The 12417-nt window shown below is 36.6% G+C and overlaps 1 protein-coding gene across 1 annotated transcript in view; it reads left to right on the plus strand.

The window, feature by feature from the left end:
* The window catches only part of ARAP2 (ArfGAP with RhoGAP domain, ankyrin repeat and PH domain 2), a 271367-nt gene that overhangs the window by 178773 nt on the left and 80177 nt on the right, over window positions 1-12417 (plus strand). The window contains exons 28-29 of the mRNA XM_077177631.1: window positions 2657-2777; window positions 5438-5619. Coding sequence (XP_077033746.1) covers window positions 2657-2777; window positions 5438-5619 — 303 coding nt within the window. The remainder of the gene's footprint in view (window positions 1-2656; window positions 2778-5437; window positions 5620-12417) is intronic.

Consider the following 12417-nt stretch of genomic DNA (forward strand, 5'->3'; position numbering starts at 1 on the left):
GAACATTACAAAGAGTGAAATTCACTGCAAAACAGATGAATCACTGTCATTCTTGAAATAGGTCATACTTAATCTGTTGTAGAAGTAAAACCAAAGTAGTCAAAAATGGTATTTTCCATGATCCATTAGCTCATCTCTGAATCACAACCATCAAGGGGTGATGTGGGGCTTTATTTGAAAATTAAAGTTTCTGTTAAAGAGCCAATACAAAAAACCCAACCATTTTGCTTTTCCCTGCTGGAAATTTTTTGTCAGAGAATTCTTAGCAGCTTTAAAGCTAGTTTACACCACTCAGTAACAGAATAAATAGCTGTGAAGTTCTTGGCTGTGTTTGTTTTGGTTTGTTTTCTATATTCTTAAATAATTCACCTAATTTCACTCTCAAAGAGAGTTATTGTATCTTGAGCTACAAGAGCTTTTTAACAGGCATTTTTTTTGCACATGAAAGAAAAGCTGCTGCACACGAAAAATAGATTGATAAATTATTATGGTTTAAACTGTATTTGAAAATATGTATGCCTTGGAGAACAAAGCTTTAAAAAGGATGATGGATGATTGTTTAAATAGCAAAGCAAAACTATGCTCAGCTTAAAAGTAAAAGGAAATTGACTTTTTTTTTTAGCAAATGAAATAAAATAGTCGTAACTTCCAGCAGTCTGTTATTCTCTTGCAGTAGTACCAAATGCAGCCAGTAGATGCCTGCAAACACCATAACATTTATAGCTGAACACCTACAGAAACAGTAGATCTAAAAATTTTGTTTTACCATGGAAGGATCAGTAGTTATTTTAATGAGGTTGGATATTAAGTTATGTTAAAATGACTCTTTTAACAAATATAGCCATAATGAAAATAGCTATGCACTTCTATCTATGGTCATTCTGACTATTCCTTGTGTGTAACTGTAGTAACATGCTTGCTTTGCTATGTTTCAATATTTCTGTTTATTTATCACTAAACTACCTTTGCTGACATGTATTAGTACCACAAAGTGAAACAACATTAGTATATTAAAATCAGTAAACAAAAAATGATCCAGTGTATCCTTTCTGCTTCACATTTACAATGTTCCTCGAGTGCTTGTATGAAGTCTGTCTGTTATAATAATTTATACTTTGGGAGGGAAGTTATTACAGAGCAATTTCTTTATGGGAAGCTGACTTGGACTATTACTGCATCTGAATCATAAATTTTATCAGTATATCTGACTTGTCTTGGTCAGAAAATGAATTTATGAAAGTTTAGTGGAGACAAGAGCAGCATTAACTCTGGAATCCAGAAATAACGCAGATGTATTTCTGAAGTGCACGTCTCCTTCAGCTTTCCTTCCTGTTAACCCCCACCCCAAACCCTTAGGGTAATTAGTTTAAAAGATGAGCTACTTGCAGGAAGTACTTGTAGCAGTCCCTTTTTCCAAGCTTGCATTTGTGTTCCATTCAGTTGTCCTAATAGCTAGTTGATAATCTAAAAAGATTGGGAAAATTTGTGCTGACCCCAAATTTTTGTGGTTTAACCTCAGCCAGCAATCATGCCCCACACTCACTCACTCTTCTCACAGCTAGGATGGGGAGATAATCAGAAGAATAAGCATGAGAACTTCTGGGTTGAGATAGACAGGATTTAGGAGGTAAAGCAAAAGCTGTGCACAAGCAAACCAAGGAGTTCATCCACCACTTCTCATGGGCAGGCAGGTGTTTGGCCATCCCCAGGAGAGCAGGACTCTATTCTGCTTAATGGTTACTTGAGAAGACAAACTCCATCACTGTGAACATCCCCCAGCTTTATGTACTGAACATGCTGCTGTGTGGTGTGGATGTCCCTCAGGTCTGCTGGGCTCAGCTGTCTGGGCTGTATCACCTCCATCTTCTTGTGTGCCTCCAGCCTCCTCAGGGATGAGGTGGGACGAGGAGCAGAAAAGGCTTTGATTCTGTCTCAGCACTGCTCAGCAACAGCTGAAGCATCCCTGTGTTGTGAACCCTATTTCTATCATCAAGCACAGCTCCATACTAGCTACTCTGAAGGGAATTAGCTGTATCCCAGCCAAAACCAACCCACACGTATTGCAGAAAAGCATATACCTGACCCAAGATAGAGCATTCTTGTTAGCACTGACAGGACAGTGTATTTTTCCAGTGTGGTGCCCTTGTTTGTGTTCAAACTTAGGGATGAAATCAGTGAATTTACTTTTCTTATTGGCTACCCACTAAAGTGGCAAGGTGTGGGGGGGAGCAGCAAAACTGTTTGGAATTATCTGCCTGGAGAAAGTATAATATTTTTTCCCAGGTCTGATTCTATCATACAAGTATATTAATAATATATTTTCAAATAATTTTTCTTTGAGATAGTAAATGTAATTTACTTTGGCATAAAATTGTAAATTAAAGTGTTATGTTTTGCAATATTAATGTCATGAGATAATTTATGAAGCTGAATCTTAGATATTCACAGTCTCTCTCATCATGGGATTTTATTCTATTTTAGAAGGTAGTAGATGTGCATAGATCCAGAACAGTGAAGTTGGTAAGTAGTGAAGGTGTTCACTTACTCTGTTATATTAAGTGTGGTGAACTCCCTAAACATCGTGACAAGTAGTGTTACATCAGAGGAATTTAAAATTCTTTGAGAATTAAATATTTTGACTGCCTTTTTGTTACAGGAAGTGTTCTCAAAAGGAATAATACTGCTCTCTGCAATAGCAACAGTAAGAGCTCATGGGGAGAATAAGTTTGAAGTTGTCACATCCCATAGGACTTTTGTTTTCCGTGTGGATAAGGAAGGTAGGTAGAAAATGTGTGTTTCTAGAAATTGCCAAAAAGCCATGTAATTGCTGTTGATAAATTCTGTTTGTGAAATATAGCTTGTTTTATTATGAGAAATATTTCCGGAGTTGGTTTAAGCTCATAAAATGAAACTGGAGATAACTCTGAACTTTGTTAGAACAGTGGAAATTGCTGGGCAATGGCTTTTTCAAATATCAAAATGAGAAGACTGTTTTCCTGACTCTTCTGCCTCCTCCCCCATCCTTCCCAAAGATTAATTTGTCTGAACATTTCTCGAGTCTCACTAGCAGCTCTTACAGCCTGTGTGCTCTCAGACATCTCTGAGTTACCACTTGATAAAAAATTGACAAAGAGACAATGAATGATGCCTGGGATGTGTTGCTGTGATTGAAGGAAATCCAGAGTTTTCTGTCCTATACAGTATTTTCATCCAGGTATTGATAGAGATTACAAATGTACATTGTAGCAAGGAAGTTAGTATGCCTTCTAATTGAATGCTTTATCAACCTACAGCTGTAATATGTGGAATCAATATCAGTGCATGTATGATTTATTTATGGAAACAGTCAAATAAAAATGAATGCCTAGAAAAAAGGAGTTGTGCAATATATATTTACAGCAGTACATGCCAGAGCCATTATAGCTCTGGGGCCTCTCAGCATTTCCATTATCAAATCCCATTTTTATGGGTTATAGTTGCTAGTAAACATTTGCTGCAGGCTGTAACAGGAGTGCAGCATCAATGAACAAATCCTTCTTATCAGGTTTGGCTCAAATAATTTCAGTCATTTTTATGCTCTTAGCTGAGTTTAAAAATATTTATTATTTTTGCATTTCTCTTTTATATTTAATTTTTTTCATAAATTATAATATAACCATCTTGGTGCAATACATTTTGGGGGTCTGCAATTTTTTTTCTAGACCTTTGCCTTGGATACTATAGAAGTGTTAAAAAATTATGCTGACTTATAAAATATATTCAGACCAACCACTTGTTATACATGAAATTCCATATTCATACAGTATATAACCATCTTTGGACATAGTAAGATGTCTGTAAAGCTGTTTGTAAAGCTGTTCACTTAAGGTTAGAAAAACCTGTTGTATAAGGAATGTGGTCCAGAACTGGATGATGTATTCCAAGTAAAATATATAAATAACACTGCTTGATTTCTGTTATGTGCTAAAAACAAAACTGTTACTTGATGCTATTACTTCTGTGGATTTGTGTTAAGAATTGCTCTGGGACTATTCAGAGGGTACTTAACTTCTTTCAAAGATTTTGAATTTGAGACCTTTACATGTATTTGGAGATATCAGAAATGCATTATTTTTAAATGGATTTAAATATCTAGAGGAAAAAGCACTATATGTAATGGTTTGGAAAGGGGCTTTTGTGGGCAAAATAAATAACCGAACAAGGGATAGCAGTGAATTAGAGTACAACTTGCTCAGATGCAGTGAGATTTTGTTTCACCAGAGTGAAATACTATTGAAAAAAGACACTTCTAGAGTAATTTGATGCCCTTAGCTATACTAAAGTACTTTGAAAATATTACTGGAGTATTTCAAGACAGCATATATGTATTTTAAACCAAAATTTTTTACAGGAACACTTGGATCACATTCCCTGTGCTAATTTGTCAGGCTGCTGTCTTCTACACAGTATTTTACAATACCTAAATTTGTGTATTTGTTGTTGTACTGTATGTTGCACATATACCATTTATGAAGTAAGCAGGTTATTATTTCAGTGGTGCTCCCTGCAGTCTTCCAAGCTAATTTTGCCAGCTTCATACATACTATGAATAGAACTTCCAATCCCTCCCTTCCCCCTCTACCTCTCCCCTGCCCCCAATATATTTTGTGATCTGGCTCTTTCAGAGCAAACAGTTGAAATATTCATGATATTCCAATCGCATAAGCAAACCTAATTCATTTGGACTACTCATCATTAAAGTATATTGATCTTAGTCCAGTCAAATGTCTGAACATAGTGAATGAGACTGAGAGAAACTTTATTACTTCACCTCCTTGTGTTCATGTATTTGTAAGATGTTACATTAATAATGCATGCAAAGATGCTCAAACACACATTTTCTTAATTACTCAGTACCCTTGACAATGTCAAGCTTAAACACCACACCTTAATGGAATAGATTGTAAATTACTAAGCATTTTTTTCTTAAAAACATGGCCAAGCATGGAATAGCAGTGGTGATGATTTGCCTCTTCAGTGAAAAATCATATTTAGGCTCTCTGGTTTCTGCTTACATAACTTGTAATGCTGTAATTCTTTGCCATTGATCTGGCTTCCAGAAGGTGCCAGATCATGCCACATGTCTGTCACCTCAGTCTTTAAGCTGTCTGGAATAAAGTATCTCAGAACTAGCAGTCATGATTTAGGAATCTCGATCATCAGTTTGTTTGGATTGGTTGTTGGGAGCTAGTTGGATATCTGTCCTTCTAACACCTCCATTGATAGAGATTCTCATTATTTTTATTTACACCTCCTTGTCAACGTGGATGTTCTCTCTTATTTGGCATTGCTGTACCATCAACCAACATAGCAATGACATTGGGAAAACCAATGTGCAGAGAAGAATGAAGCTACTGCTTAACTAACTGTTTTTGACTAACTTTTTTTTCTTGTTTAGAAGAAAGAAATGACTGGGTTAATACAATGCTCAATGCCTTGAAATTGATGTCTGATAATAACTCTCAGTCTCGAACTTCTGTCATCCCTGAGAAAAGTGGATATCTTGAGCTGAAAGGATACAAAACCAAAATCTTTATTCTACTTCAGGGGAGTACTGTATGGATCTGCAAAAATGAGCAGGTAAATTTTTCATGTGCTTTTTTGTGAATGAAAGCTTATAAAAATGGTTTTAACTAGTGAGTTGGAAATTGATGGCTCTTTGTGAATAGGTGCATTTCAATATAAATGCATATCTCATTATATGTAGTGCTTTATTGCTGAAATTCTCAGAAGGCTTCACAAAGCAGGCAAAGAATCATTATGTCTGTTGTACAATAGAAAAAAAATGAATATATAGTGAGGTGAAGTGAAAAGCTCTGAGTGTCAAAACATGTTAGTGTCAGGGCTGGGATTAATTCACTCTCAAAATGTGGGCCATAAGCACTCAACTTAATCAGAAGACTTATTTTGTGCAGTGGTTTCAGTGTTTTATAATACACTGCCCTGGAAAGTGTGCTATACAGAAATACATCGTGGTATTTAACTGATACTTCAGGGAAATGTTCAGAAATTATGTTCTTTAGTTTCCAAGAATAGAGACTGGCCAGATTCTGTTGTGCACTGTAATACTTAAAACAAATTAGGTATTAAAAAATGTGAAGTTGGCCTGTCTTTTCATCTTCCAAAATCTAGGGCTTTTAGTTTTGTTTTGGGCATGACTATATGATAATATAAAGTGGAATTCTCTAGGGTGCTGTAGGCAGGGAATAAATGGGGATAGTTGGGTTCAATGAATAATTGTGTGAACTAGTGGAAAAAAAAAATCTATTGACATTAAATGGCAGGTGCTATTTTTTTTGTAAGGAAATTCACTACCCTCAAGTAGCTGGAACCTGGGATGGCATTGGGGGAGGTGTTTTTACATTCTTGCCTTGTTCTTTCAAAGTTGTCTACAGGCAAATCCCTGTCTCAAATGTCTCTCTTGGAGTTGATCTCACTTCCTCTCCTGTTACCCTCTCTGTGAAATTATTTAGGTGTGCTTGAGGGTCCACTTAATGTTTGATATAAAATCTTATCATTCTTTCCCAGGCTATGGCAGGAAACTAGAGACTGAGGAAGACCTGTTTTTCTTTCTGCTTACTGTACTTCAAGGAAGTTTTAGTTGTTAGGTACATTCTTTGAGGTCAGTCAACAGCCAACAAATCAAGAATGTTGTAATTGGGTTTGCATGGCAAACCTGAGGAGGGAGGAGTGGCAGAGACAAAGTGTGATGAACTGGCTACAACCCCCCATTCCCCATCACCCTAAGGTGCTGAGTGGGGAGGAGATAGCGAAAATCAGGGGCAAAGTTAAGACCATTAAGAAGGGAGGGGTGGGGGAAAGGTATTTTAAGATTTCATGTTATTTCTCATTGTTCTGCTCTGGTTGGATGGGTAATAGAAAATAAAGATTAAACTAATTTGCCTAAGTTGAATCTGCTTTGCCAGTGGCAGTAATTGGTGGGTGATCTCACCTTGCCCTTACCTCGTCCCTCAATACTTCTCTTATATTTTCTCTGTCCTGTCCAGTTGAGGGAGAGGGAGGGGGAGTGATAGAGCAACTTTGATGGGCATCTTCCATCCAGTATGTCAACCCACCACAAACATGATGCAGTTCATAGGTTTCTGCTGCTCTGTAACTATAAAAAACCTCCATAAATTATTTAGATATGTAAAATAGTACCAAAAGTGTATTTGCTGTGTGTCATTTGAATTAAAACCTGCAGTATATGTTTTGCTGAATGATCACCAGGGAGAAAAATTGGTCTTCATAGCTGAACACAGTACTCTTTATATACACTGAAATCTTTAGGCCTGATTATTGTAATGAATAGGTGACCTGTCAGTTTATTTAAGTTCACAGCTCATGTTTAAGGAGGAACAAAACCAAGATGCAAACACCCCCCCTCCTTTCTGAGATCCTGTATTTCACTGAAGTGCTCTTGCACTTAGAAGAATGAAGTTGACTGACTTCATAGTTGTTGCCTGTGGGACTCAGACCATGAGTGTGCTCAGTGTTACTCTTCTGTCATGGCACTTCCAGGTATTTTGTCTGAGAGGGTCTGTGGAAAGCATTCTCATTCATGAAAATCTTTTTGTAGATGTTCATTGTTAACAAGCTACTTTTCCTTTCAGGACTTATGCTTTTTGATTCTTATGCCCCTGAATATTTTTGAATGGTCCTTGTGAATGTTCTGAACTTTTTTGATTGAGGAGTAAAGATATCCAGACTTGTAAAGGAATTTCTCCTCCAGTGTGATAGGTCATTTGAAATTAGTTATGTCCCTCTTGAGTATTGCAGTACCAGGCATCAAGTTTTGCTTTTTCCCTTTGTTCTTACTCTGCTTGAATATAACTGTTGGGAGCATCTCCCTTGCCTCCAGTTATGCTTTGAACTTCCTCTGTTTACATGGGGCATTCCCAGCTCTGCCTGCTGTGCTGAGTCAGTTTTTCTGACTGTATGTTGATACAAAACAGAGCCATTTACTCTTGAAGGGTTCTCAATTGCTCTTTTCTGTGTTTTCAGAGTGCAGATTATATGATTCAGATACCCTAAGACTGCTCCCCTCTCCCAAATCTGTTTCTACAGATTTTTAAAATATTTTTTGTGTGTGTGCACTTGTGTTGGTTCTATTGCTTGTGCTGTGGTGTGGCAGGTTGTATCTGCCCTGCTCTTTCAACACCATGCATTTCAGAATTACTTTATCTGATCATGAAAGCACATCCTTTTACAGCCATTTTCCTAGATATTTATTCCTTTCTAATACATGGATGCTCTGCAAAGATCACTGACTGCAGTGCAGCAGAAGGCAAACCGAAATCAAGCCCTGAAACAGAATGGTTAGAAGTGCTGCCAGCCTGTTAACTCCTCCTGAGTGTATGAATATTGTAAATAACAGTGCAAAACTATCTTCTTCCCAAAGCCTACTTATCTAAACCCCAGAAAATTAAAATGGTCCTAAGATATTTCTTTGCAGATTCTTCATTTGAACAGTATCCTTTCTTCATGCAGTTTCTGGATGCTTGTGAATCAAAAGAAATACCTTCTGTCTTTGGGCTTTCAAAGTCTGTAATTCTTTGACTACTTCTGGTGTTTTAATTTCAAGTCGGAAAACAGAATGATTTTTACTGCAGTACTGAAGAAAACCGTCACAATACAGCAGTGATCCATTAGAGGGCGCTGTTGATACAGAAATCCTTCAATGCCTCAAGTTTGCAGTTGAGCTGGTAATTATTAGGCAAATCTGTCCAAGGATGTCCTCAAATCCTGTTCATATTGGAATTCACATCCATACTAGGCTCCTGGAGAGCCTTAGAGGGGTTTATTATAACTGCAGTGCTAAAAGACACCTATTTAGACTTCTTACAATGTTGAAATGAGATTGGATCGAGCTTATTCATTGATTTCTAATAAACTTGATAGAGGAGAGTCTGCTGTTACTTTAAAAAAAAATCTTTAGTGTTAAAAGTGGAGAAGATCCTAAGCCAAATGCCAAATTGTAACTTTACCGCCATGAACTTTGTGAAGTTCAGATTGAGATCAGAACATCATGTCTCAGGCCTCTTTCTAGTTAAAAAGTGATTGGTTTAGCTTGAACTTGTGGCAGTGATATAGTGCTAGTATGAAACCATCAATTTCTTTGACTCATGTAGTGTAAATTTCTTAAACTTCCTCTCTTGAGCAGAAGTGAAAAGTAAATCGTACTGGATCAATTTGTTCAACCTGCAGCTTGCTGAAATTCCCATTTCTGTTTCATTCGTGCTTAAATAAAAAAAAACGTAATCTGATCATTCATGGCAGTTCAAATATTGGCTTGAAATGTCAGTCTGCAGTGGCAGTGCCAACCTTCCCTTGGTTACCATCAGAAGGAGTCTGACAAATGCTTGTCTGGTCTGCTTGAATATATCTCCTTTGTGAGGCTATATTTAAGATTTACTGGTCTCTAACATCAGGGAGAGCCTAGGTGTCATAGTGTTTGTGCTAGAATTTGGCTTTGAAAAGAAAAATCAGGATAATTTTGTTACTGCTTTGGGTGATTAGATATATTTAGCTGGGATATTTGAGGAAACTTTGGCAAATATAAAGATGGGGGACTGGTATGGCTGTGTGCCATAATAATTTGTGACATGTTTTCTCCATGCCTGACTCCAAGTTCAAGCTACAGGGGTGATGAGTATTCTCTCTGTTATGTGTAAACAATAATATACATTACTTATTAAAAACCACTTGTTTCATTTTGGCTCAATGTTCCTATTGATTTCAGAGGGTGTTTTGTTTTGAGAAAGATTTGAATGATGTGCTCTGTGGCAGATGGAAATGTTTATTCATGTTGAATGAACCAGTAAGGGTGCCTAGTAATTTTAATGTCTTCTGTAATGCTAATGGTGCATTTAAAGCAAAACTGGACAATACCAAAGGATGTATTATGAGAAAGGATATTAAATAGGCAGAAAATGGCAAAGGGAGGGGTAATGTAGAGAACTTGCACAAAGATAGCTGAAAGGACAAGCCAAAGCTGATGCTTGAGATTGGCATCTTGAAAGAGAGGAAGTGATGTGAATGTCAGTGGAAGGAAGCAGAAGGGATGTGTGCATGAATCTGTCTGCATAAGAGCAGAGATACGTCCTTATCTCTGGTAAGAAATACAGGATTAAAGGGGAGCATTTTTGAGCAACCTGATCTAGTGAAAAAGATGCCCCTGTTGGATACATGTTTCAGGGGGATTGCATTAGATAATTTTTAAAGGTCCCCTCTTACCCAAACCATTCAGTGATACTATGAAATACATATTGACGTACATACATACAATGCCAGAGACTTTGTGGTTGGGGTTCATGGTCAGACTTTAAAGTCTTTTGGTATACAACAATGGGAATTTATAATGATACTCTGCAAAGATGATTGTTTATTAGGAAATGTTCTGGTTTTACCAGAAGAAAATGGTATCCTGATTAATAACCAAGAACATGATGAGTGAGGTAGAAATCCTTTTTTAAAAAAAGTATCTCTTAAGAACAGTCAAAAGTGTTTAACAATGGAAGGTTAACAAAGAAGAACACTTTAAATGAAGTCCTGAAGATGAGTAATAATGATGGGTTGTCATGCTAAAGCATCATGAGAAATTCTTTTTAATGTATGTAGGTTCTTTGATGTATCATCATGGTTATATTTGTGAATATAATGAGTACAAGGTGATGGAAACAGCAATACAAGAAAAAATTGGGGAGGGGAGTTGAATGCAAGTTGAGCAGCAAGGAAAATACTTAAAAGTTTTGAGATCTAATGAGGAACCCTGAGAAAAGCAACTGAGTTCTGAAAAGGATGCTAGGGAAAAAGATAGGGGAGTAAAGGCAGCAGAAGGAAGCAGGAGGAGGAATGAGACCATTTAGATGGCTGATAGAGAAGGAGGGAGAAGTGCCTGGTTTGTATGGGGTAGGGCAGTGGAAGGAGGAATTACTGAGAATGAGACAACAAGAAGTGCAATCCTTGTAATTGTGTTTCTCCTGTTCCCATTCTCATTCCACATCCTCATCTCCCTTGCCCCAAGAACATCTGTGCTTTTAGAGATTCTATGATGAAAAACTGTTGTTTGTAATAACTGGGAAACTCTAAAGAAACTGTGATGTACAGACTGTGTACAAACTTTGTTACAAACGTGGTTATAACTGAGCTTGTCCTGGAACACCTTAAATAGGTGGAGGTAACAGAAAATTTTGCTTTCTGTTTTTTGATTCATTCCAGCTTTGCTCTTTTTCATAACAATACAAATCTGTAGGAAATGTTGAAAAGCAAATACAGAACAACCCAAAAATATACCAAGGGGGAAAGACTAATATGAAGAAGTATTTTAAGGCAAAATACACTGATACATTGGTGACTTGTAGTGGAATTGAATGATCCAGCCTCTTTTAAATATAGTTGTTTGCATCAAGCTGTAGTTGGGATGATAGATTAAGGTCAGATCCCTAATTTTCTAGCAGTTCCTTGCAAAAATTTCTTTCTGATTTTCCACACTCAAAAATATACCAACAATCAATTGCTGTGCATGACATAAGAAACAACTGAACAGGAAATAACTTGAATGGTGTAAGAAAGCTTTAAATCTTTTGTTCTTGCTTGTTATAACACAAAATTAATGATTACAAGAAATTGTGTTGAGTGGGGAAAAAGTTTGTTGTTTTTATGATAATTACTTCTTCAGTTTTAAACTAATTACACCCCTACTTCAAAAAAGATTAAAAAATAAATTTAAAATAATATGCTGCTAAAGTGGCTCAATCAGAGAAGACAAATGTGCCAATGACCACCTTTATAGGGAAGATCTGCATTTTACATTCAAAAATAATTTTGTGTGCTGTTGTTCTAGGTTGTGGAAAATATTAGAGAACATAGAGACGAGCATAAACAGGACTTGTATAAAAAAAAATAAGAGTTAGTGTTAAGTTCTTCTATGTGCAGCTAAACTTTGGCTCTGAGGATTTTTTTCTGCTCATTTGTTTTTATGCTAGATCTTGTTGAGATGTAAGTACACCTAAAGTAGTCATGAAACATGGTAAAAAGCATAATGCTTCCACAATGATAAAAAGCTTCCTGATAATCTGATTTGGAGTAAAATTGTCAGTTTTCATTAGTGCTCCATCAAGCTTTATGGATGACTAATACATATTTAGCCAGCTACCTTAATCACTTAAAAATTAACAGTGAATAAAATTGGGATTTTTTTGAGTATATTGAAGATTTTACATAGTGGCAGAGCACACGCATAAGCAGTAGAAGAAGGTTTCAGGTCTACTTGCCATAAGGCTGTTACAAAATTAATGCAATGTTGGGGAAATCCATTTACTTCTAAGAGTACTGAAATTTCCTAAGACCGTTGTCCATCACTGTATAATGTTGCTT

Source organism: Agelaius phoeniceus, chromosome 4 (genome assembly GCF_051311805.1).
Source record: "Agelaius phoeniceus isolate bAgePho1 chromosome 4, bAgePho1.hap1, whole genome shotgun sequence".
Taxonomy (NCBI): Eukaryota; Metazoa; Chordata; class Aves; order Passeriformes; family Icteridae; genus Agelaius; species Agelaius phoeniceus.